General features: G+C 36.5%; 2 protein-coding genes across 5 annotated transcripts; both read right to left on the bottom strand.

Moving 5' to 3' along the window:
• Nucleotides 1–287: 287 nt before the first annotated feature.
• Nucleotides 288–6,522, bottom strand: LOC147399219 (protein LONGIFOLIA 1-like). 2 transcript variants are annotated; one of them, XM_086448691.1, is made up of 6 exons: nt 6,049–6,522; nt 5,512–5,688; nt 3,974–4,044; nt 1,898–3,898; nt 1,649–1,799; nt 288–1,252 (listed from the first exon to the last, which is right to left on the bottom strand). In XM_086448691.1, exons 2-6 carry the CDS (start codon nt 5,663–5,665, stop codon nt 411–413), a joined length of 3,219 nt encoding a protein of 1,072 aa, XP_086304817.1. In that variant the 5' UTR covers nt 5,666–5,688; nt 6,049–6,522; the 3' UTR covers nt 288–410. The 2 variants fall into 2 exon arrangements, with proteins under 2 accessions (XP_086304817.1, XP_086304818.1); XM_086448692.1 differs by having other exon boundaries at nt 1,898–3,874; nt 5,512–6,522.
• Nucleotides 6,523–16,418: 9,896 nt separating this feature from the next.
• Nucleotides 16,419–23,823, bottom strand: LOC147399218 (uncharacterized). 3 transcript variants are annotated; one of them, XM_086448689.1, is made up of 8 exons: nt 23,646–23,823; nt 23,473–23,563; nt 19,756–22,212; nt 19,586–19,667; nt 19,357–19,423; nt 17,789–17,974; nt 17,592–17,652; nt 16,419–17,195 (listed from the first exon to the last, which is right to left on the bottom strand). In XM_086448689.1, exons 3-8 carry the CDS (start codon nt 22,076–22,078, stop codon nt 17,026–17,028), a joined length of 2,889 nt encoding a protein of 962 aa, XP_086304815.1. In that variant the 5' UTR covers nt 22,079–22,212; nt 23,473–23,563; nt 23,646–23,823; the 3' UTR covers nt 16,419–17,025. The 3 variants fall into 3 exon arrangements, with proteins under 3 accessions (XP_086304815.1, XP_086304814.1, XP_086304816.1); XM_086448688.1 differs by having other exon boundaries at nt 23,473–23,823; XM_086448690.1 differs by lacking the exon at nt 23,473–23,563.
• Nucleotides 23,824–27,180: the final 3,357 nt, after the last annotated feature.

Below are 27,180 nucleotides of genomic sequence, written 5' to 3'. Positions count from 1 at the left end.
AAATCATCTATGGTTCCTATACACTTTCACATTTGGATGTGTGATATGAGATACAATGTTGAGGTCACTTCAGCGTTATTCTAAAAAATAAGTTTTTTTTTCCTTGAGTTAAAATAATGAAGTGTTATAGTCCAAATTCTAAATAGCAAGATGGGTTAAGTTGACATTAAAAGGTTATTAAAAACTCTTGCAACTAAGTAAAAAAATAGAAGGGAAGTACCCTAAAAACAATGGAGGGGAGGAGGGCTGCTATGTCTTTATTATAACAAACATATATGCTATATAACTATGGAAAGAGATTCTTTACAAACTGGAAAAAGAACAGCAGTTCTTACTGGTGCATTATTGTTTTTTAACACAAAAAATAACAGAAGAAAAGAAAGATGAACCTGAGGGGGAAAAAAAAAATCTTATTTTTCAAACAGTTGTCTGCGCCTACTCGGCTTGGCTTGCAGATGGAGACCCACTGCTTCATCACTTACTATCTCGTCAACCAAACCCTTAAATATCAACCGTTCAACATCCAAGACTACCCCTGAAAGCTCCCTTCGAAAATCAGTCCAATTCTCTGATCGAAGCATCACATCGTTGAATAATATGGTTTTTAAATCATCGTCGTCATCATCATCTAAGACACGATCCAAATTTTCGTTGGCTCGGAGCTGTTCTATCTCTGAACATAACTCCCTCAGAAGCTGTTGTGCATTCAGGGTTCTCCCTGGTAGTCTAGCGACCCGGATCCAATGCTCTGGCGACGGACCAAACAAAGCCAACTTTCGGCCAAGAATTTCGTTGACGGCATCAAATACAAGCTTTCGGTGAATTCTCTCCCTATCAAATTTCAAACCAGCAACCTTTTCATGGTATTCTTCGTCCTTCGAGAGCCTTGTGCTTGCCTTGGTTTGTTCAAGGACGAAGAATAAGTCAGGGTTGATTGGATGACCAGACGAATGGAGCTGAATGGTCGCCAAACCAGAACCAAGGTCTCTGAGTAGGAGACCTGACGCTAATAATATCTCAGAGATGTATCTGTTATCTGGGTTTGTGTTGTCACACAACGATGCGATGTAATCTGTAGTCGCTTCATCATGGTTCGAGTTGAGTCGTCTAAGCTTCTGAACCAAGTTCTCAATGTTTTCAAGTTTCTTGCGATTGACACCGGAGCTAAGATTGGGTCCAGCGCTGTTTTCATCCACTGGGTTCCACTCATCTTCCCCGGGATGAGTGTCATCAGAGTTTCGACTGCCATCATCTGTGGCAATATAATTAATAAATCAGAGAAGCCTTGAATCTTGTAATCTAGATATCATAAAGCTATATGAACCTTGACCTTATCATCATTAGTAGAAATTCAAGCAATTCTATTTATTTATGCATGTTTTTTTATTACAATTTATAAACAATAAAACCAGATACTTCTCATAAAGTAAAATGTTGCACAGTCAGTAACAAAATGAACTTGGATTGAGATAGCGAGAGGAGAAGTTGAATGGAGAAACATGGTTTGTTCAGCCTAAACCAAGTTTTTGGGAAAAAGCTTTGAGGATGATGGTATGATTTACATTGCCTTGAACTAATCTATGAGATAAACTTCAGTTAATATCAAACTGTTCTACATGCAAGAAACCTCCAATGAACAAAACCTCACCTTTAAAGGGCTCTGATATTTTCTTCCCCGAATAAGGCAAATTATCTCTGTAGAATGAGGCATCGAGGACAGAAACAGGACTTGGTTGATCCGGGGCAATTGCTGTGAGTTCTGCCACCGACCCATCTTCACTGAGCTTTGTTGATGGCTTCTGTAGGTGAGAACCAAAAACCCATTAACTGATGAACCAGAAGAAACAATAAAGAAATAAATAAACAAATAAATGGGATGGAGTGTGAGAAAACTTACTTTTTGTTTGAAGCTAGAAACCACGTCTTTGACAACCTTATCAGGACCCTGGCTTCCTTCCTCAAAGAGAACACACTTGATTTCAGCAGATCTGTCAGCACTTGTCACTTCTATATATGTCTGTGAGGCCAAGCTAATGTCACTGTCCAAAAGAGAAATCTCACCACCTTGGTGACTTAACTTTCTTGTTTCACTACTGATTCCACTAAATTGGTCGTTCCCTTGCCACACATTTGGACACTTTGGTCTACGTTTACCACCAGGCGAACTTGATTCTGTTGGCTGCTTAACAGATTGCCTTCTGGATCTGCTCAAATCTGAGGGAGGGGTTGGAGAACGAGATTGTTTCTCCAATTCAATCTTCTTTTGTTGCAGTCTTGGGCTCACTGAGATCCTTCCAGAGCTTCCAGTGTTTTCTCTAGGAAATTGTTGAGACCTAGATAAAGTCTGTGCTGGTCTTGAGGTCCTTCCATTGGTTATCTTATCAGTGGAACCGAGAGTCCGATTAGGAGCCTCTCTGAGGCCGGGTTTGGGAGTCAGGTCCTTAGTTGTTCGGTTATTGACCGAAACCTTTTTGCTATCTACAGAATCGCCACTCCGTAGCTTACGGAGACCGGATTTTTTAACAAGGTTTGCCGGTTTCATGATCACGATTGGAGACTCGAAGGTCCTCGAACGATTAGTTCCCTTGGTAGCAGAAATAGGATGCTTAGCTAGTGGGTTTGGCCTGTTTGCCGATCTAAAATTTTGATCATGGCAGGTCTGGCTCTGGTTGTCACAGCTTGTTTCAGTAAAAACTTGATTTTGTTCATTTTTGGTCTCCATGTGTCCTTTGATCTGTATCGCATCCAATATTTGCTTAAGAGCTCTGAGATCCTTGTCTGATTGTTTAAATTCAAGCTCCTTCAACCTCTTCTCAATCTCAGCATAAACAGAAGGCGAGGTATTAGGCACCCTTGGAGGGATTCCACGATTCCTGAATGTTGGCTTCTGAAGACTACGAGCACCATCCAACTGCCTCCAAGGAGCGGGTTCAATTGGGAACCGTGAGCTTGAAATTGGTTTCATACACACATCCTGATTTCCTAATCGCAGTGAAACAGGGTCCTTGAGGGAGATTCGGGGGGAGTTTGAAATTCCATTTTGCTTCCATTCATAAGTCTTGGATGATCTTGAGAACGAATCATGATCTTCACCTCGGTAGGTGGGCATTGCTTCCAAGCCCATCAACTTTGCCACAACACTAGGAGGTCTCTTATGGCACTCCAATTCTTTCTGTGGACTTGATGTTCTATTAGAATTTCCATTACAACTCTCAAAATCCTTCAAACTCGAGTTTGATTTTGGACTAGCATCAGAAACCTTCATAGAACTATCTCTGCTGTCTAGAGAAAGCCTTGGGAGCTCTCTGAGCTTTATCGTGGATTTGAATCTGTCTCTTGATTCAAAAGATGAGCGGGACATTTCCCGACCATCATATGAGAACCGAGGAGCATCCTTTGTTGCCAAAAACGAAGACCCATCCCTCATTTCATATGACGATCTTCGTGATTCTCTAGCATCATTTAAATACCGAGGCGCTTCTTGAAGTTTCGCAAGAACACTTATGGAGTCATTGAGATCAATAGCCACTCTCTGCTTCCTATCAATACCTAATTCAAAAGATCCATCTACTGATTTGGGCAGCTGCAAAGGCCTGGGGGAATCTATGTGCTTCACCACACGGCTTATTGGTTCCTCTTTAGTTGTTGTTTTAACTGATGACACATGGGCTTCTCTGTAGATTGAATCCTTCACCATGTCTCTGAAATCGAGGGATTGCCGGCCCGACTGAGCAGAAGTGGGTTCTGGTTTAGCTGCTTTGTTACAGTCAACTGAAGAGAAAGAAGATGAGCAAGACGAAGATGAGAAAGAGGTTCTTGATGACTCAAAGGAGTTTCTTTGATTCACATTCGCATTCTTGCTTAAATTTTTTTCCTGCAATTGCAAGGCACGTATATACTTTTTATGTCCTCAAGCAAAACCATACACAACAAGTACAGCAACTCAAGCCATGAAAATAGAATAAATTCTTACTGTTGTCTTCTGTAGACAAAGTTCATTATGGGAATCACCTCCAAGGTTGCCATTGATAAAGTGAGAATGACCTGTTGAGAAAAAAATTATTTAGTATATGAAGGTGGATCTAACATGCTTGAGCTCGCAAACACAAGAAAGAAATTGTAAAAAATCAGAAACTCCTCTCCATGAAGAACACAATAGAAATGATGGGACATCTGAGGATTGAAAAACAGAACTATTTCTTGACAAACCATGTTAATTACAGAGAACTATCAAATTAAATAGCAGCCAAGGATACAATCAATATGATTCTTTCCATTTTGGGTTTTGAACCATTCAAGTTGTTTACAGACAATAAGATAGACCCCATGGTGGAAGAGTTGGAGAATGGGTTCGGAACCTGAAAATTAGTTTAAAAAATGACTAAGAGACAATGAACTCAAGGTACGAAACGGTGTCTTAAGATGTTATTCGCCCCCTACTCAAGTTTGCAATAGGGCTCCAACGAAGCATCGCCAGGACAATGAGCCCAATCTCCTAATCACATTGGTTTGCAGAATTGTCAAATTAATCAATATGATCTTTTGGACTTGAAACTTCATTCGAATTAAATCATTTCAATTCCAATACCAAAGACATGAAGTTGTTCTAATGTATTGATTCACACTAATCCTACATCCTTCCTTTGAGAAATGAATCGATACTGAACAGAAGAAACTATGTCAAGCCAAGAGCACCTTCATTCCTATATAAATGAAGGCCGGTATGGCAGAAGGCATATAAAATATTATATTTCAGGGAAGCACCCAACATAGAAACTCTTAGTGGCAGGAACTGTTGAAAAACCAATAACAATTCATAAAATACCAGATATCGTTAGTAAGATGGAGTGATGTGAGGTCTCCATGTGCTAGAAAAATGCTAAGTCAGAGAGTATTAATCTATTGCTATGGATCCGAGTGTGATTACGCAAACAATCACCACAATTGTTGGCACAATAGTTACAATTTTGATGACGCATACGTGTCAAATGCAAACTATGCCTCAAAAAGCGCCTTTGTGCACTACATGTGCACATATGCGCAAACAAAATAACTAAAGTAGATAAGTAAGAGACCTACATACTCGAGGGATTTCTTATACCTTTCTTATGTGGGACTATATTTTAGGACTTAGTTTTGATTACTTAGTATACAAGAGACAAAAATGCCCAACAATTAAACAGAAAAACCATTTAACCCAAGCTATCAAAAATCAAAGAATTTTCTTTTCAATTGAATTTAAAATATTTTTATCATAGTTCTAAAAGATAACAGTAACAATAACAATATAGATGCCACCAAATACTAAACGATCAAAAGTCAAAATCACTATGAAAAGGTAGAAAAACAAAGGAATAGATTGAATTTCGATATGGCAAGCCAATTGAAGGATATTAAACCATGATACAAAAGCTAATTTTGTAAGGATCCAAAAAGATAGAATAATCCGATCCTTGAAACAATTGAGATAAATTCAAATAGATTAAAACCCAATTTTAAAAAAAAAAGTACCTGAAGGAAGCCTCTTGTGGCTGTGACCAGTAATTCGCTTGCCGGCGACAAAATGGTGGCGGTCGAAGAGCTGAAAGATCCCATTCATGCAGCCAATTTGCTTCTGCAGGTCTGGGTTGTCATCTGTTAAGGCATGTAGAAGCTTTGCAGACATCTCCACTTCCTCTTAAACTTCAACTAAACAAAGACAAGTCCCTCACTTTCAGTAAACCTCCTTCACCTCTCCAACAAAGAGACAGAATTGAAGTCTCTTCAACAAATCCATTGTTTTTTTTTTTTTCTCAAATGTTTGCAAAACCCAGAGCAAAGATGTAAGCTTTTATCAACAATGGAAATGTTAATAGATTCAAAACAAGATTTTTAATGATTCCAGTAATCCATCATCTCAAAAGCCAAAAATCCCACTTTTTTTACCAGCTAATTGCAGGTAGAAACACAATATTTAGGCTTCTTAAAATCCACAAATGAGCAAATTTTACTCTTCTGAATTATAAAACCCACTTATTTTTCAACATAAAAGAATAAAAAAAGAGATACCCAGAAATCCAAATGACTTCCAAATCCTTTCAATGCTCCCATGATTCAAGAAAAACTTCTTTGGGTTCCATTTTACAAACCAGACTAAACCTTCTGTGACATAGGGAGAACAAATGCTCCAAGACCACACTCATAAACACCACTTCTGAGCTTCAATATTGACTATTAATGCAGGCTTCTAAGAGGACTTTTCAGACCCAAGAAGAGATGTTTATCTAAGGTAGGTTTGTTAAAGAAGGTATATATTTTTTTTTTTGTGAGAGAGAGAGAGGTGAATGTGTGTTTGTGGGTCAGATCTGTTTTGATCTCTGAGTCACACATTTACACATTCATGACCATGTGGGGGATGAGAATGAGGATGGGATCTGGACCTGTCTGCATGGGGCATGTGAGGGTCTGCCACACCACACAAGGAAGAAAAATAGGAGAGGATTGTGGATTTGTGCTCTGGAAAGCCTGCCAACTCTACCATCTCTACATGCCCCCATTTTCATTTTTCCACAAGGGGATGTGTAGATTTACTAGAATACCCTCTTGTATAATCTCATGTTTGACTTCAAAACACAATTCATCATAAACAAGAATATAAAAAAATGGTAGCCAAATATGATAATGTATGAATGGTCCTTCACATTAAAAATTCAACATGATTGAAGGTTTCAAGCCATCCCATCTGTTTATTTGGGATCAAGAACTAGAACTCTAGGTGAAAAAAATTTGGGTTTCAATCCCTTGTTGAAAATTGCTGGAATCCAGTCATTATAGATCACCAATGGAGTTGATTGTTGGTGTGAGTTTGCCAGATAATTGATCAATTTTTTATGATTTTGAAGAATTTGAGTTGTATGATGGCATAACTGGTTCCACCTATGATGTTCTTGTAGATCAAAAGTCAATAATTGTACTTTATTAATTGGATGATTGATGTGTTTCTTTTCAATGGTAAATATAAATCTAAAAATTGCACTAAAAAAAACTATGCTGATCCAATGGTTGTGATTATCTAGGGTTTTTTTTTTTTTTTTTTGTGCGTGTATGTGTGTCTGAAAGAGCATAATTGTCCTTCAAACCCAAAATTATTGTTGGATTAGAACTTGCATGATTTAATAAAATCAGAAAATAAATATCTTAAAAGAACTCCTTCATTAGTTCAGAAAGTGCCCTTACATATGATGAGAATGTTAAGATGTACTCTCTCATATGATACCCTTGTCCGTCCGGAAGTACCAAAATCTACCCTAACGTACGAAAATGGCGAGGACGTTAGAATGTTTAGTTTTTGTTTTTAGGACGTTTGAATGTGGATTCAATGGATATTGAACCAATGTCAAGAATCAACACTCCACATGTGATGCAACTTGCCAACTTAGGCACCTTCAAATTATACACACACACACACACATACACATACATAGCTTATAAAATCTTATACCATTATACAGACGTGCTCTGTATACCAGGATTTACCCTAATCTAGGAAAATGCCCTTACATACGATGAGGATGTTAGTTTTTTTTTTTTTTTTGCTCGTCAACGTGAACAGGTTCAATGGATTTTGAATCTAGGTTGTGGAATCAACACTCCACATGTAACTTGCCCACTTAGCTAACTTGGTACCTTTTAAATACACACATCACCTCAGCTTAGGCTTATAGACATGTTTTAATTTTTCTTGACAATTGGATGGGGAGAGAGAAAAGATGAGAGGTGGTAGTTTGGGCAAATTGAAAAATTCAAGAGAAATTTTAATATTTGTTATTCAGTAAGATGGCTGATGTCCTTTCATTCTCTGGTTGTATAACAGGAATTGGAATGGTGTGTAAGATTCCTCAGGCACATGGTTGCCCACCACTCTCAGGCCTTGTCAAGCAATGCCTGCCCCTCACCCATCACTTATTAATGCCTTGTAGGTCTCATTTTTTTTCTTCAATAAACTTAAAGATAATAAATAAATAAATATAACTGTCCTATGGTGCAATCTATCTGTAATGGATATTTAAAATACTTATCATTTAATATTTGGAATTTATAAATTTAGAAAAGAAACTAAAGGTCAATAAGAGAGACGATATCTATCGAGTAAGCTATGTTTCGAAAAAATTTAGTGCCCGCCAATCTTTATTTTCAACTATGTTTCTTCCATTTCTTTATTGGAAACAATACAACACATGCGACACACAATGGTGTTTTCTTTTTTAATCCTTTGGTGCGTATTGGTAAGTAAATAATTTTTAATTTAGTTTAATAAGGGCAAATATTGACTACATTATTTTTAAAACAGAAAAATACATGATGAAGATGAAGGATTTGAATCTTTTGGCAAGATATGATGGATGACTTAAATTACCTAATATTTTGTACCATTATAAAAAAATGTCAAGGGTGACTTAATGATAATTAAATAATGGTAGGGCTGTCAATGAGTTGGATTGGGTCGATTTGGAACCGATAGGAAAATAGTCAGATTTGGGTCTATGATCTATCCGTTAATCTATTTGATCCAAATCCTAACAAATGAAAAGTTGGATCGAGAACTACTGGATAAACAATATAAACATGGATAATAAAAATGTATGATATAATTTATCAAATTAAATCCTTATTGTTCAGACCTTTTGTGGATTCCAAATACTCGATCCGGACCTTAAGTTGTTGAATTGGATCAGTTCATATTTTCGGCTATGATCTGATTCATTGACAGCCATACATGGTGGAAAGCAGTATAAAATATCATAAAGTCAAAAGTCATTTTACCAAAATGGCCAATTGTTTATCAAAATGGGTATTTGTTGTATGGACATTTAATTGAATTTACCTTTATACTCTCATTTTCAACCTGAAATAAATCCTAAATATAGTTTTGGCTTTTTCATAATTTTGTAATAAATAAAAAATGTTCTTTTATTTGAGATTCACAAGAAGGTTAAAAAGGTAAAATAGTAAATGTGGCATACAGTGCAAACCTGTTTTGATAAAAGTAAATACCAAAATGGGTGCATGAACCTTTTAAATGGTACTTTAAAGACATGGCTGGCTGGACCAGTAATTTTGACCCCTAAAATAATAGCTTTGGTACTTCTCCCTGAAATGAAGTTATAAAACTAATCAACTCTACTGAGAGAACAGTTTTTGTAGGTTTGTCCTATCTATGCTAATGAGAATGAAAGAGTATAATTCCTAGCTAATGTATGTGTCAAGTTGTGCTCTACTATAATTTAACTAACAAAATGGACCCTCTTTCACTTTATTTATGGACATTATTTTTATAATTTTCTTAAAAGATTGAGCATTTGAATTGTATGGTTGACAGTATCTGCCAAATGTACAAATAAATAATTATTTTAACAAAAATAGGCCAATACACATTGGTTGGAATGAATTATACCTGAAAATAAGACATATATGTACTTTGTATTTGCCTGGGATGCAAGATATATTAATGCATGCATGGGCCCATATATGCCCTCATTGGAAAGGTGATGGTGATCGTTGAGAGAGAGAGAGAGAGATATGGATGCATCATCACATGCATAAAGTGAAGAGATCACATGGGGATGGCTTGATTCACTTGGTAGCACCAACTAATATTTCTCAATCATCTTCATCCATGTTCCAAGGAACATCACCCATTTGCCCTCTTTCATTGGCACATGATGCCCTACTTATCTAAGAATCCTTCCCCACCAAACCCCATCAGTTGCAAAAACCACATATGAGATAGAGAGAGAGAGAGAGAAAGAAAGAGAGAAAAGGGCTTAAGGCTGTGTTTGGATTGAGGGAAGGGGAGGGAAGGGAAGGGAAACCATAAAGGGAAGGGAAGGGAAGGGAAGGCTAGTTTCTCTTCATCCTGTTTGGATTTTGAAGGGAAGAGCAGAGAAAAAATCAAGTTTCTTTTGTTTGGATAGGATTCATAAGAGAAGAGAAGAGAATTCTTCTTGTCAAATGACATTATACCCTTCATAGTCCAAAATATCAAAAGAAGGTTTCCAAAAAGAAAGAAAGTTGCAACCTTAAGATTTTTTAGAGGAAAACTTCAAATTTTTTTCCAACTTAAGATAAAAATGTATTTTAATTGAATGAGATAGGATTATTTTGTCTCGCAAACTATCTGACCTCCTAATTTTACTTATTACACACCACTTCCATAAAATTAGACTTTTAGATGTTACTTTTTACAAAAGAAAGAAAAATGATGTCTGCATAAAAAACGAGGGTGTTGTCTAAAGCTGTTTTTTTTTTTTTTTAAATACCAATAGCATTGATATAGTGTATCTCATGGACATTATCTCATAATGCATACATCTTACCTTTTTTCAAGGTAAGGTAATAGGTACCACAGTATTCGTGCAAAATGAATTAGAAACACCAGCTAATCAACTCATAGGTGTTCCATCGTCAATAAAAAACGATTACCGTTTCCAATTTGAAAACAATTTAAGCCGTTTTAAGTAGCCATTCCTGTTTGCCAATTTTAACAAAGGAAATTTTTACCTAGAATTCTGCAAAGAGTTCTTAATCACTAGTTTAATCAAGTCGTTGTATTACATGTAAATTACTTAGGAAATCAGTGGAACGGCAAAATCAAGGCCATACACGATGGAATGGAATATTGCAAATACAATTAATAAAACAAATGTGATGTTAAAATAATTTTTTTTTTACATTTTTTTTTTTTTTGAAGGCAAGATAACTCGGTCCACAAGCCTACAAATTACCCCAATGTAAAGTCTGTTGACAGGGCGGACAACCGGGTCGGGATTTGCTTTTGTCAATTGATCTAACCTAAGAACCAATCTGTTGCTGTGCAAGCCCGACATGGCTTGGCCTAGGCTAGCTCAGCCTAATTGGATTCCTATCTAGGCCTATAGGGTTGAAACCATGCACGACACCTCGTATTCTCAATCATTTGGTGGGTCTCAAATCTCAATCATTTATGAAAATATTCCTTTGAGATCGTCTGTTTGGAATTTGTTATCGAAGCCTTTATCAGTCCAACTCAACCAGTGTTAATATAGTATAGGGTGGAGCCCTCATCATGTGGTGTTAAAGTGCCCCAGACTCCACAAAGACTCAAAAAACTAATTCTATTTATCCAATTGGAACAAACCATGAATCACTAAACGTGTTATTTTTGAACATGAGATCCCAACCCAAAGAACGTTTAAGATCTTAAGCTTCATGAACACATGAGTTGGTTCCAAATCTTCTACAATTGGATGTTGTTTCCCTGAGTCTTTCTCAAGTCCTCTTAGATTAGCTTCATGAGCATATGAGTTGGTTCCAATGACTTTACTTGGATTCAATGCCAACCATGTGTTGTCAGTTGCACATGAAATCTGAGCATTTCGGTCACCAGTATGCAAGGCTGCAGTGTCTTCAATCAATTTTTGCGCCTGAGAGGGAGCTGCATATTTCAATATGATTGCACAAGCACTTGCGAAGGCACGTTTTGCTGAACCACTTCGTTCCTCTAGAATAGCCGGAAATAAGAGCTTCAATAGCATGCTTGTAAATGGTGTGATATCAGGGCCAATTTTTTGAACTAATAAGCCAATAAAGCTGGCAACACCCACCCTGCAACAAGATCAATAAATGTAATTAGAGAGGTCATATTTCCATAACACACTATGTGAAAAAACCCCATATTTGACGGTCTTAGCCCGTCAAATTTTGAGAAATTTGATAGACCCTCCCATCAAATATGCCCGTCAAATATTCTCTTGTAGAATTTTTTTTTTTGACGGCCTTGGACTATCAAATTATTGGAGAATGGATTTAAAAAATAAAAAATAAAAAAACAATCCATAAAGTATGACCGTCGAATTTGGAGGTTTAACAAACAATAGCACGGCCCTCTAATTCACCAATCACAATAAACGAAATAATAATAAAAAAAATCAGAAAAATTTAGGATTAGCCCCATATATGATAATCTAGGGGAAAACTGATTGGGATAGTTTAGTCCTGTGAAACGGAGGCTAATTACATCCCTTATTAGAAGGAATCATCAAGTTGAATGTATAAAAGAGAGTGAAGAAAGCCAAAAAAAATGGATTGAGGTAGTGAGAACAGACATGAAAACATTTGGGATTTTGGGTTGATGAACATGGAGATTTAGACTGAAATGAATGGGGAAACTAGATTCATTCAACCAACACAAATTTTTTGTGGTGTGTCATTGATGATAAATGATAAGGTTAACATGCTCTGATATTTCTTATAAGCAATGATTACATTCTCCGTTTGTAATTCTATAGAATCAGAAAGAAATTCTTTCCTAATTAGTTTTTGAGCATAAATTAACTTCTTATTATTTTCGACTTCCATCATGTATTTTGCTATACCAAATCAGCATTCTATTTTATTAAGCAAAACCCAAATATCTGATACCAAATCAGTAATTTATTTTATTAAGTAAAACCCAAATATCTAAACTACAAATTCTCAAATCGCAATCTATTTTATTAAACAAAATCCAAATCTTTGATACCAAATCAACAATCTATTTTATTAAGCAAAACCCAAATCTCTAAACTCTTAACTACAAATTTCCAACGACCAAACACTTTATAAACCTCTAAAATCTACAAAAACACACAAATCTAAATAAAATGACTAAATTTCAAAAATTTCAAGAGCAAATGCAGCAAACCGAAACCATCAAAATGGGGAGAGAGAAAAAAAATCAGAATATTTGCTAATAATACCATTGGTATTTCGGAAAAAATCAGAATAATGAGGAAGAGAGAGAGAATACCTTAGTTCGTCTCCTAGTCGTGGTCGTTTCTAGTCAAGTTCGTCTTCTAGTCGAGGTCGTCGGCTTCGTCCCTTCTCTAGGGTTTCTTCTTCGTCTTCTCTAGATTTCTTCTTCGTCTTCTTCGTCCATTCTCTAGGGTTTCATTGTGTTTTATAATTTAGGGTGTAACTAGTAAAATTTGGGGTGCCAATATCATGTTTCTTTGGAAATTAAGAAAATGTTGAGGACAATTTTGGAAATGAAATTTTGTTCTCTTCCCTTCCCTCCTCGTCACTCCGATTTCGGGGGGAACAAAATCAGGCAATTTTTCCTTTCCCTTCCCTCCATTTTTCTTCTCTTCCCTCCTAACTTAACAATCCAAACAGGAGAAAGGAAGAGAAAATTGCAAATTTTCTCTTCCCTTCCCTCCCTTTCCCTCAATCCAAACACAGCCTAAGAGTTCTTTTGGGCTTCAAAAGTTATATAATTCAGTCTAGAGTTTCTATATGAGTCAAGATTTTTGGACTCGATTTTTTTCACTCTGTCTCTACTTGTTGACGTGGTAAGGGCACATAACCATAGACCATTTTCTTCGGGATACACAAGAAAAAAGATTTATGATTTTGTGCCCTTGCCACATCAATTGAGTACAGACGAAATGAAAAAAATCAAGTCCAAAAATCATTAGCCTTTCTATATTCACATGTAAGGAAAAAAGGTGTGAACAAGACAAGAGTTTTAATGTTATAAAGTTTGTTGAATATAGGGAGATGAAGGTTGAGTGTGCGAGGTGGGACTTGAAATTTAATAGATTTAAAGATTGGGTTTCAAGAAAAGTGACTCTTGAAGTGAAAAATCAGCATTCACAGTCGTTTTAAATCTTTCAACAATGTAATTTGTGATATATCTGTTTGTGCCTCTCTTCTTTTGGCTAACTTAGGGAAGAATATAAATACACATAATATCATATAATTTGGAAGAAAAAGAAATATACTTGTGTGGATGGTAAATTATTTACCCAAACACACAAAATCTTGAGAGATTGGTCTTATCCATAAACCCAACGGTCGGCGAATCGCCAATCGACACATGTAATGTTGTTAGGTCACCATGATCAAAAAGATTGATTACTTAGCATCAAAGCTAGATAAGTTAAAGGACCAACCAAATAATTGATTCTGCCAGGTCATGGGATCCAATTCATAAAAAACACATGCCAAGCGGATTACACTTGATATCACAAACCAATTCATTAAGGGTTGGGTGATGGGACTAAACAATTACATAAACATCTCACACCATCAAATCTTATAAAAAGACATTAGTTAGGGTTTATGGGTCCACTATAGTTGGTTATAGTAGGGCCAATGCTGAGATGGGTTCATTATTTTGGTTATAGTGAGCAAAAAAAAGCTGTGAGATGCCCAATTACATCATTTGTCAACTGATGCCATATATTTTGAAAAATAATGCATGGTCTTACCTGCCCTTTGAAATTGGTTGGGCACATGTAACCTTTTATTATATGCGTTGGTGTCTTCTTCCCTTAGTTTATAGAAACAAAAGCACATCAAATGCATAAGAGTCGTCATAATATGACACACACCACACCCCCCCTCTCCCTCCCACCTACGCCCTCATCACAGAACCGTAGATAACTTGCCTCGTTATACACAAGAAAAAGATTTATGGTTATGTGTATGCCGAGGCAACTGATCTATGGTTTTGTGATGGGGGCGTATGTCGCGGGGGGGGGGGGGGGAGGTGGCGTCAGAAAATCATTATTCAATGTAAAAAGTGTGCTAGATCCACACAATCGTTCAAAACCAACTTCCCATACAAAGATGTTAGAATCATCCTAATGAAGATGGTACCATTGGCTTAACATGGAGCAAAGATCAGTTTTAGAACCTAAAGTAACACGTGTATTCAAAATTCGTAGAGATTCCTCCTGGAACTGATCCCCAGGAATCCTGTATTTATTATGAGACCTTGTAGAAGTCCTTATTTATTTCTTTAATTATCATTATTTTTTATAATATTTCACTTTGATTGGTTAAGGTTCTCCAAAAAATATAGATAAGCTCATTGTGGAAAATGTAGTTATTTGTATATTTTTTTCTGAGACCAAGACAATTCATCAGAGATAACCTAGCTAGTCAATTGTCCGAGATGAACCATTCAATATTTTCAAAATATCAGCGAAGTCAATCAGGTTTTGTATTTTTATGTAAAATAATTGATTTTTAGTTGTTTAAATGTTTAATATAAATATAAATTATATTCCAGATAATCTAAATGATTTGGCTCATCCGAGAAAAGATGAGTTTTAAAACTATGTTCTTAATTGTAAAGAGCTTGAATATTGAGGATTCTCAATTTTTTGAAAATTTTCGAACATCGAACATAGAAGTGTTGTAGAAATTGTAGGAAAAATACTATCACGGCCGCTAGCGATTTACTATCATGTCGACCCCACTAATATCATAGATTTCCAGCCCATCTCTTTCTGGGACCATTGATAGCCCAATGGAATAAACCACCCATGAGATATGGTCAAATTCAACAGCTAGAAATCATTAATCAAGCCAATTTTGGTGCAGAAGTCCACCAAGGGGTGGGGGCCATTTTGGTCTGGTTGATGTGAATGTTTCATGACTTGAGTGACTTTCCTCAAGGCAAAAAGACTAATTTTTTTTTTTAAACCTAAGAATTTACCTTGATCTACCAAACACATTAAATAAGATCCTTCCACAGAAAATCATGCAAAAACACATTTGACCGAAAAACCTATTTTGAAATGATAATTTGAACCCCTCCCCCCCCGCCCCCGACATACGCTCCTTTACACCCTCATCACAGAGCCGTAGATCATTTGCCTCGGGATACACAAGAAAATATTTATGATTGTGTATCCCAAGGCAAATGATCAACAGTTCTGTGATGGGAGCGTCAGAAAATCACAATTCTTTGAAAAATTAACAAATCCATTAGCAACCCTCATTGAGATCTTTAAGTTATATGCTTAATAACTATTTATACTACTAACAATTTTGTAGAGAAAGTAATATACCACTTTTAAGTTACCATTTAATATTTCTTAAGCATCGCATGGATTGCAAATGAGGATGCTAATCGACACATGCACTCCCTATGTAATCTATGATTAATGGATGTACGTGTCCGCCTTTTTTTCTTTTTTTCCTTTTGCTTTGGCAGGCTGCACGTACCAACCACCCTAGCACGTGTTCAGCATTTTACATATAACCACTTTTAAGTGGATGTACGTGTCCACCTAAAACAAGCTTATTTACCCAAAATATATACATGTAAGCATACATTCTCTCTGCTAGTAGATATAAATGAGACCAAAAATTGGGAGAATTTAGAAACATACATTTGACCGATGGGTTAGAAAGAATTTGTCGAAAACCTGAAACAGAAGAAAGACAACCAGAACACATATTGTAAAATTGTGTGTTTCCACTGCAAATTCGTAACCCACTTCCAAGAGACACAAGATGCACTTACTCTGTCAGAAGCAGAATGCAGACCTTTAATAGCTTAGTGGACATTTTAGGGGGAAAAAACACCAAAAAAAATATGTATTTACACCCAATATATCTGTTCCAAGTAGCAGAGTGAAAGTACTTGAGATATTATTAAGCAATCAAACACAAAATTGTTTTGTTTAATACAACCCATACTTTTTCGTTTATGGAAATTCTACAACTGGGATTCAAACTGACCACAAGTTGAGCAGAAGGGTCCATAAATACAAGTAGAGACATACAATACAAAAACAAAAATGAAGATACCTCTGGAATTGGGTAGCAGACCATCTCAGAATCGCAGGTGATCAAAAAGCAAGAATCGCATCAGCTGAGTGAACTATTTTCTTCTCAGTGGTGAAAAAACAAACTCAACCACGACCCAGTAATGCCCGCAAGGTTATCAGTTTAAATAGTAGTTGATACAAAGAGCTTAAGGAGAGAATTCTCTTTGACTAAACATTTGAATGCTTTCAGCTCTCCTTACAGATATTCTGGGATGATCCATCAGTATTCATGCCCAAATTTGATGGTCCCCCCACCCAAAACATAACTGCTCGTGCGACATCATTTTGAACAGAATCAATTTTGTGTATCAAACATCATTGGCACTGAAACAGTTTGATGAGCCCATATCTAGTTTCATCGTGGTTGAACCCATCTGAAAGTGCGTAGATTTGAAAATCATCTTCAGGTTGGTAAACAAGGATTGACAATGCCTAAAACCTTACGGTAGTATCCCCAAGATGGATTCTTGTCTGTAATAGCACGTTGCCCGAAACGATGTCGCTCTACATATTTATGAACATCTTCAGCCATGGCCAACCCTTCTAGATACACCCGAATATCACCACCTGGGCCTGCAAGAAAAAACTACATGTGTAAAAATCACTGGCTTTAATTTGCACCGCTTAAACAATAGGAATTAAAGGAACCCATTGGGAAGATGGTGAGATTGGTCTTCCAACATTATGCAAAAAATTTAGAAAATTTAACCTATTAGACAACCAAAACAATTAAGAAACCAACTTAATTTCTTTTCTTTCTTTTTTTCTGTAATGTTTCCATTCTTTCTGATCCTTCAAAAGAATGTGATAGATGGAATGGTAATCATCCATGGGGACTAGCAGTGGGTCTCATCACCGGTGCACAAGCACAACAATAACTGGTTGCTATTTGCTTGGAAGACCAAGCTTGATACCTATCATTCACCTTAGATTTCCTTGAAACAAAAAGCTTGCGCATCGAAGTCTCACCTAATGAATTATCATCCTTATCACGAAACCTATATGCAGAAGGAAAGACACCTGTGTGCAGCTACACGATGAAAAATAAACAAAATAGAAAAATACAAAATACAATAATTAGCAATATAATCCAAGAACATAAACAACTTGCAGTGATGGCACACCTAACTGGAAAGAACAAGATATAGAGTAGGCGATGAACTTACAGGATTGCGCAAGGCTTTATAAGGAGAATCATCCAACAATAATGTGTTGGATTCATTATACTCCCCCTTCTCCCATGGAAGATTAGGTTCGTGTTTATCCCATAGTTTCTTCAGCTCCTTTAAGACCAACGGCTTATTCTTGTTATCAACAGTACTGAACCCTGTTTCAGTGCAGTGGGATTGATCCTGCACAAAGAAATGTAAGTGTAGCAGAAAACATGGTTAGGCAAATAGGGATATTATTAAAAAAGTTCCAAGGGTTAAGCAGTGAAAAAGTCAGATTTATGACTGTATATAGTTCACAATGCCCAAAACTAATTGAAGAAATATACACCTAAAGTGGCTGATGAATTCACTAAATGGGTTGACAAAACATAGTTACTACTTAGAAGGTTTCAATGGTTACAACAGCGAACCCTCTAAGGGGGCAAGTAATGTTGTCTGCTTGACCTGATTCTGTGGGCTTCGTAGACACAAAAATTCAGACCACAGAAGAATCCAAGTCTAGTCAATTGATTTTTTTTAAATAAAAAAAAACTTTGCTGGAAAGGTTCCTTTTTTTTCTATTGGTAAAGGGGAGAAAATCCTTAAGAAAGAAACAAATGGAGGGGAGAGAAGTAAGGTAGATTTTGATATTCAAGGACTGAAGTACACACCATTGGCCATGGACGGTGTGGTGCACTTTCAATTGGTAATATCATCATAGAACAGAATATGCAAACTCATGGAAGACACAAACAGGATATGATATTCTGAAAAATATAACATGATCCATAGTAGGATTAGGTAGATGGTTTTTGTAGAATCTCACGAACAGAAAGCAAGAGGTACAGGCAGCACAAGTGAAACTAAATATCGATCCGAAGGTCTGTACAAAACACAAGAACCTAACCATAACCACAGTGGTGCAGCAGTCAGTTACATAGAGATACTTACACATGGGAAAACAACACATACAGATATTTCTGTACAATTATATGATAATACTAACAAGTAAGATTAACATGATAACAGCTGAACCCCAGTCTTTGGGATAAGACTTTGGATTAGTCTTCTGAAAACCCCATTCACATTCCTTTTTTTTCTTTTGGAAGGTCCCGTTCACATTCCTTCCTACCCTAGCTTAAGACCCTAATCTAACCCAAATAACATTCTGCACAAAAATTTCCAAAAATCAAGTTAGGTCAATCAGTTCTATAGGCCTATCTAAACATCTGAGAATATAACCTAAATCCTAGCCTCGGCTTAGCTTTAAGCCCGCCACATTCCTATCCAAACCCTAGCTATAGTTCCTTAGGCAGCATACAGGTACCATTCTTTGGTATCTCAAGCTTCGTCTCCAGCGCATAAAAGCTGGGATCAGATTTAATACCCAAACTAGAGCCTCAATGAACTAGGCAGCAAACTTAGCAATAAGGCAGCTTGCACTTGTAAACATAATCCACAGATTCATAAATATTTGCTTCCCAATGCTAGCAAAATACCAAAATGGTAATTTTAATGTGAACTTTGAAGACAATTCGATGGATAAAACAAGGTACATGTATATCTTATCAGTAATTACTTACCCAACAAAATAGTAATTTCCGTTTCATATCTCCCATGAGAAAATGAAGCACAGTATCCACATTTCTCCTGCAAAGAATAAAAATACATCATGCATCACCAATGAAGCAAGTTTCAGTTTAAAAAAAAAAAAAAAGGACAGTGGCAACCAAACACAAATTAGTCAACCAGAAAGAAACCACCACAAATTCTAAAGCATAGATATTGCTAGAGCCATAGATAGAAGGATACTTGGTTCTTGACGACCAAACACCAACATTAAATCTCTCAAAGCAGAACTTCAGGAAATCATCACAGAAGGGCCTCTTAAAAACTGATAAAAGAACAATAAGTTCCATTAGAACTGGAAGCAATATCTTCAAACTTATCAACAAAAACGAACTTTTGGCATCAATACTCACGTGCTTTTTGCCCAATTATCCTATCTGCTTTATATCCATCAGGAACGTAAGGAACAATGTCAGCAAGCAGTCCATTTATATCAAGAATAAGAAGCTTTCTCTTACTAAGTTCATTAGGTTCTCTTTCTAGTGAAGCAGGAGATATCTCTAAAGGGCTATCCTCCCTGTTCACAAAACCTATTGTCGCAGCATCTTTTATGACATTCCCCTTGGATAAAAGAGTTTTTTCCTCTATATGACATTCATTTGAACCAAAAGCACAGGACACCTCTGCTCTACATTTATTTTCACCAAGGTCACAGCATTCTTGAGGATCTTCCAGCTGCTTAGTGGAAGAGTCGCAGACAAATGCCTTATCAGAAGCTTTTCCTTCACCAACAGAATATTCCACCTTTTCTCTAAATTTACTCCTCCCAGATGCAGGTCTCCTGTCTGAACAATTAGCAGAATATGTGCAGGAAGTGTTCTCTACAGCTAGTAACAAGGAGCTACAACCGTCTTTGGAAAATACCTCCAGACTATCATCTTTCTTGATAACACCATCTTTTACGGTATCCTCTGTTGATGATGGAGCTATTTCTTCCTTGTTAGATTCAGCTAAAGATACTTCTTGATTTTTTTCACCAGAAATGTGAGCTATCTCCACTTTTGAATTTTCTTCGCCAAGATCATAATGTACTCGTGGATGTTCTGGCTGCTTGGAGGAAAGGTCACAGGCGGATGTATCACCAGAAGATTTTCCTTCATGTGTAGTATTTTTCGTCTTCTTTTTTCTAGATTTCCTCGACTCCCCGATGGCAACATTCTCCACAACTGGAGATGAGATGCTACAACCTTCTTGGCACAACTCTGATGAGGTACCCTTCTCATTTATCACTTCCAGCTTATGAGAACAAACGAGTTTCACAGTATCTTCAGTTTCCAACAAAGATAAACTTTTATCCTCCCAATCAGTTGAAGAATCTGCCATATCGTCAGCACATAATCCAGGTTCCTGTATTGCTTTCTGAACCATATTCAATTCTCCCTCGCTCTCCTGTGGTGAGTGTTCATTGGAGGGTTTAAATAAGGAAATATCTTTAAGAACCTTATCTCCATGAACCTTCATCTTGTCTTTCTTATTTCTCTTTCTCTTTCCCAATGCAAGTTTACCGTCTGAACAATCAGCAGAGATATCTCCCGTTGAACCGTTTTGAGCAACTAGCAAGGAAATAGGCCCCACTTCCTTGACTTTTTCCAACTTATCATCTGAAGATGACAATAAGATTTTTGGTGATTTTTTTCTATTCTCTTTCTCTGAGACACCAATTTCCACCCCTAATTTCTGAACCACATGTAATTCATCTTCATCCTTCACAATCTCTGATTTGACTCTCCCCTTGCTTTCTACTGATATATTTGTAGTGTCCAAATAATTGACACAAACATCTCCCATTGAACTGTTCTGTACCTGCAATGAGGGGCTACCGCCCTCCTCTTCGCCTAATTCAAAACTATCACTTGGGGACAAAATCAAAATTTTTGTCTTCCTTTGATACGTTTTGAGTTTATTCACCTCACTTGAGTTCATATCCATCTCAATGGATGCATCGTTCCTCTTCATTGAATTAGTACTTCCACATGCCAATAAAATACTTGGCTCCACTGTAATCAGATTATTACCCATCAGTGCTTCGTGATTCTTCTTATTCCTTAATGATTCCAATTCTGAAGTTCCATGCTGCTCAATATTTGTTACTTCTGAGCCACATAGACTACCAGTCTCCAATGCCTCTTTGCCCAGATTTTTGTTTTCAGGGTCATTACACCTCTTCTTCCTCCTCTTAATCTTTCTTTGTGCAGAACTTACTTCAGCATGACTCTCTGCACTTTGTGAAGATTGCCCTTCGTTTCTATTGACTGGATGCTCCAGATTTGAAACTCCTTGTGTGGTAGTACCATGCACTTCATTCGTGATCTCCAAAAAAGTTTTATTATTTTGAAACGAAGTATCAGAAAACTTCCCTCCGAACTTGTTCAGATTCTCTTCCACCAGATCTTGGCCTGGATCATAATTTTCCAGGGGGACCATAGACCTCTTTTTCTTCCTCTCTAACTTCTTGTACATTTTACAGAGCTCTGAACGATTTTCAGTTGTTTGCTTGTCTGGCAACTGTGAAGTTGGATCACTTTCTAAGGGAGATTCATGCACTTCATTTTCATTCTTTGAAATAGTTTCCGTAGTTTGTAACGAAGTATCAAGAGGTTTTCCCTTGGAGATCTTCAAACACTCATCCAACGGCACATCAGGATGTTTTCTCTTTTCCTTCTTACTCAAACTCATTTTTCTGCACCCTCTATATTTCAGCCTCCTTCCCGTATGTAGGCGCAACTAGCTATATTTCTCCATTTTCCTTCTCTTCAACCTCTCCTTTTCTTGACATTCTGGCAGCTACTGTGATTTTTGTCCACAATCACCTAAAGGAAGAAGAATAAACAAAATAAAATTAGAAGCTGTGGCAGGCTCAACATTGCAATCATAAAAGCATATAAATGGATAATGTTCACAAAAAAATATATACATAGAATCATGTTTTAAATCATTAGTTTATGTTGAGTAGGATCATTTTGGTATCTTGTAAGTTTAGTTCCATATGCCTGCAAGTTACTTTCCTAACTAATGGACATGGGTATAATTATTAGAATCGTGTTTTAAATCATTAGTTTATGCTGAGTAGGATCAGCTTGGTATCTTGTAAGTTTAGTTCCGTGTGCCTACATGTTACTTCCCTAACTAAATGGATATGGGTATAATTGTTAGAATCATGTTTTAAATCCTTAGTTTATGTTGAGTAGGATCAGTTTGGTATCGTGTTTTAAATCATTAGTTTATGTTGAGCAGGATCATTTTGGTATCTTGTAAGTTTAGTTCCATATGCCTACAAGTTACTTTCCTAACTAAATGGATATGGGTATAATTGTTAGAATCGTGTTTTAAATCATTAGCTTATGTTGAGTAGGATCAGTTTGGTATCTTGTAGGTTTAGTTCCATGTGCGTACAAGTTACTTTCCTACTTAGTTACTCACCCTCTATATAAAAAAGTATAGGTCTCTTTGTAATACATCCAATTCAATAATCTAATATACAATTTTACAAAAGCATGGAGACATTGAGGAAGATGCCTATAGCATTAGATAGGGATGCATAAAGTGGAGATGCCCTTCTAGAAGACTATGTGATCGATGCATACCGATTAAATTAAAAGAAAATTTTTATAAGGTGGGGAAATAACACCAGCTATGCTTTATGCAGTCTGATGGTGAGTGGTCAAGAAGCGTCGTGTTTAATAGATTGAATGTAGCAAAGATGAGAACACTAAAATGCATTTTAGAAAAGAACAGCTTTTTTGTATATGTTTCGGAAGAAATCACGATTCATTTCAGGAAATTTTTATGACCACTTTTCAATAAACAATAACACTCCCTTGTTTAGACAGGCCTCCTTACAAGAACCCATTTTAAAAATCGGGCAAAACAAAGCATTGCAAACAAGACAGAGAAATCCAAGAATGAAACAACAACAACAACAACAAAAACTCCCAATCTCATATAGCAAACACCACAATATGTCAAAATCAATCGCATTTCTTCGGTGGCACCACATTAAGTTGGGGAAAAAAAAGTATCTACACTAAAAACCTGAAATTTATTCTAAGAACACTAAAAAGGAAATTCACCTTGGTTAAAACAGGAATTCTGTTCAGTTTGGAACCTTTTTGCAGAACGAATTAGACAACCAAACGATTTGAAGAATGGATATCGATAATCCTGAAGTAAATCTATGGCATTTTCAAATTCGATAATCAAAGTGAAACAGAGGAGATTGCAATCCTAGGGTTTCCAATCGTACCTCCTGTAATTTTTAAAAGAACTTCACACGCTTGAGTTCTTGCGAAGCAAACGATCTTCACCTCGTTTAGGTTTTTTGGATTTTTTCCGGTTTTTGTACTTAAAGAGTCTGGAGATTTGCTATGGTTCGGCTTTGAACTCGTTAGTACTGGGTATCTAATTTTGCATATGTCCTTTGACTTGTGTCAAATTACTGAGCAACCCTCAATCTAGATTTTCAGCGTTTAGCCCTTGTGTTATTGTCGAATGTAGCAACTCCTGATTTGGGGAGGATAACCAAAATTGGGTTGTCGGACTATTCTATTCTTGGATAACTTGAGCCAAGGAGGAAGATTGGAAGTTAGAAACCCCACTTCCACACCTAAGATCTTATCACATATATCTCTCATTAAATATACTAGAAGGTGGCATGTGCAAACAAACATGTATCTGAAAGACTTATTTGCAATTTAAAATATTAAGTAAAAAATGAATATTTTGTACTTTAAAACTAACCAACGTGATTTTAAGGCCGTGCAATTGTAATTTTCATAGTTTTTTGTTAAAATGATCAATGATTATATCAAATTTAAATGTTAAAGTCGGGGTGTTTTTGAGATCGGAATTTTGGTGTCAAACCACTTCTACTCCACCTTCTCTCATTATAATAGTAAATACTAAGGAAAAAAAAATATTCCAAACTTTTAGTGCTTTTAGGTTCTTGAACGATCCAATGGTTATTGTTTTTAGATCATCAACACTCCAAATTTCCAACAAGGAGAGAGATGTTAGGTAAGAGTAAGAAAGATAGCTTAATACACTCTCATTACACATTTCCAAATGTAACGAACGAAGAGATGTCAAAAACCTTGGAAGAGCTATCAAACTAATGCAATCCATAATAGTAAGCTCACGGAGGCAAGGGAAATCACCTTAAAGTAAGTTTCTCGAGTAAAGGTATCTGCCCAAGAGTAGGGAGGGTTTTACATGATCTACAATTGTTTAACTCAATACTCACAATATGAGAGAAATGTTGGATCCCCAATCCAACTTGGAAATCATTGGCTTTCATAATCATGGACACTCAGCATTCTGAGATTGGGGTGAGGTTCAAGGATTTCAAGTATCCTCTATTTCTCCTCGACACTTCTTGCAACATCCCATTCCAATTTCAGCTCCTCGATGTATTGTTTATTCTTCAATACAATGCCATCTTCGCATTGTCCATATTTTGAAGCTTTGAAATACGCAATTTACCTCTAATTAAGGTTGATTAAACTCATTAGCTGTCCTATCTCATATCTGCTCTCTTAATCTACAAAGAACTTTGACAGTGTCGGTAGACATGTTAATTCCTCAATTCCCTGTGGTATCAAACAAATAGAATCGGACTCAATCCAATAAGTTGAATCCGGCAAGGCAAGATGTCGTAAACTAATTAGCTTTCTTGTGTCCTTGGGAACTTCAACCAATCCGATACAGCCACTAAGATCTAATGTCCGCAGATTATAAAGACTGCTTGTTGATTCAGGAAGTCTTTGTATGTTTGTCATAGAGAGGCCGAGGTATCGTTGGTGTTTCAAATTGCCAATTTAATTAGGTAATTCATTAATGTACGAACCACTCAAATCCAACAAACGAAGAAATTTTATTTGTTGGAATAGATTATCGGGAATACTTTTCACTTCGATAATTTTACTTCCTTTGGTCCCACATCTCAAGAGGGGGTTCTTAAGACTTCCCATTGTTTGGAATCTTCATTCCACACATCATCGAGTACAAGCAAAAATTTCTTCCGACTCACTGTTTTCTGAATTTGTTAAACAAGTGAGTTCAGTTCCTCATAGTTAGATGGTTGCTTGGAAGCATTCTCTATAATTGCTTTTGCTAGTCTTTTGAGATTAAATTTTTGGGCACACAAATTCATCCTTTGATATCAAAATGCTTCTCAACCCTCACATCTATTCCTTTGCAACAGATCCATCCAACAACAACAAATTTATTAACTTCTCCTTATCATTTTCTTTACCGAAAACATCTAATTCGTGTATCAAGGAGACTATCCACTCTAAATTCTATTTCAAGTGTCCTGACTCCATCTCCCACACCTTTTTATTAGGATGCGTGAAGAATCAAATGTTTTGGCAATTCCTCACGAGAGAATGAATCAAGAGGAAATGGCCCAAACTATTATATGGTGTGGTGGAATTCACCATTTTCTTCTGTCACCATTTTACTTCTGATAAGTAAAGAACCATGGATTTCTTTCTTCTTGAGTAAAGAACCACACAACTTTTAGAGCTCTATAGTGTGCAAAGTTGCGATAAGAAGAGATTCTCTGTGGTTTGGAAGAAAAAATTTGCATGTTTAAATATAATAGGATCAATTTTCCAAGGAATTGTTTTAACAAACATGGGAAGAGCGAAAAACTAAAATAACCGTGTCATACGTGTTTTTAAAATATTTAACACGTACTTGTTTAGGTAATGATTATTGTTAGAAAGTAATCCTATGATCCGAAGTATAAATTAACAAGAACACAAGAATCTCACAAGATACAAGATATACGTGGTTCGGTCAAAGCATCGACCTGCGTCCACGGGCGAAAAACGGCGATTTCACTATATTAACCAAAAAAGAACTAGGTTACAATTCCTCTCTGTCTCTCGTATATCTCTCACACCCTTTCAGGTTTCATCTCTTACCTTTTATATACCTAGGGTTATAAAGAGGTTAAACGGGTCATGCGGGTTGTTAATGGATCATCAAAAGATCCAGTTTGAACCACGACAATCTCCATATACAAGAATAGAAGACATAACCCAACAATTATTTTTATTAAAATGGATTATTTGCAGTTCTGCATTCAGTCTTGATCTACCTTACATTGAATGAGCAATCTTAATCAAAGGATCAATTTTTTTTATTTTTAACTTGTCACATACATATCTTACAGGGAGGCTATTGTTAATAGTGGGTTCATAATCCACACTTACAGGTGAAAATTATAATGCAAATTTGACACCCCTTCGGAAGCATTAACCAAGTATAATTTTAATGGTTGGGACAGGTGAATAACCCACAATGATATGAATGCCAAAGTATAGTTGAACTTTGAGAATCGACCAAGCTCCTATGAACAGAGCTCTGGACATTAGCACGTTATCCCTCTTCTTAACGAGATCCTTGGTGAACCTACTAAGCGCAAAAGGAGAACCCATCGTAGCTTTTGCCAATCAATGGAGGAAAAGATGAAATGCGATGATACTCCATCTGACATTTACTGGAATTTTCTCCTCCAATATTCGACAAGGAAGCATAGAGTGACATCTCTTCAAGCATGCACACACTGGAAATAGAGGAAAAAGAACAAGAAAAATTGTCATGGAGTTCTCCATATTTCTGCAGCTTAAACATCCCAAATATATAAATCAAACTAAAGTTGAAAGTAGTTGATCCAACTAACCTGCAGTCTGGTGGAACCCCACCTTGGCCAAGTTTGGAGGAAAAGCAAGCGAGAAGGAAAAGTTCAATCAAGTTAAGTTATCCATTTTAAT

The sequence above is a fragment of the Akebia trifoliata genome, chromosome 7 (assembly GCF_017979445.1).
Source record: "Akebia trifoliata isolate Shusen 1 chromosome 7, ASM1797944v1, whole genome shotgun sequence".
NCBI classification, from domain to species: domain Eukaryota; kingdom Viridiplantae; phylum Streptophyta; class Magnoliopsida; order Ranunculales; family Lardizabalaceae; genus Akebia; species Akebia trifoliata.
This window is presented reverse-complemented; position numbering and strand designations above follow the sequence as displayed.

Coding starts and splice junctions, on each gene's coding strand:
- LOC147399218 (XM_086448688.1), bottom strand. CDS start 22,078: ATGAGTTTGAGTAAGAAGGAAAAGAGAAAACATCCTGATGTGCCGTTG. Junction 19,668..19,755: donor GATAATTGGGCAAAAAGCAC/GTGAGTATTGAT, acceptor TTCTTTTATCAG/TTTTTAAGAGGCCCTTCTGT. Junction 17,196..17,591: donor TAAGGATGATAATTCATTAG/GTGAGACTTCGA, acceptor TTTTTCTTGCAG/GCCCAGGTGGTGATATTCGG.
- LOC147399219 (XM_086448691.1), bottom strand. CDS start 5,665: ATGTCTGCAAAGCTTCTACATGCCTTAACAGATGACAACCCAGACCTG. Junction 3,899..3,973: donor TTTGTCTACAGAAGACAACA/GTAAGAATTTAT, acceptor GGACATAAAAAG/TATATACGTGCCTTGCAATT. Junction 1,253..1,648: donor AATATCAGAGCCCTTTAAAG/GTGAGGTTTTGT, acceptor ATATTGCCACAG/ATGATGGCAGTCGAAACTCT.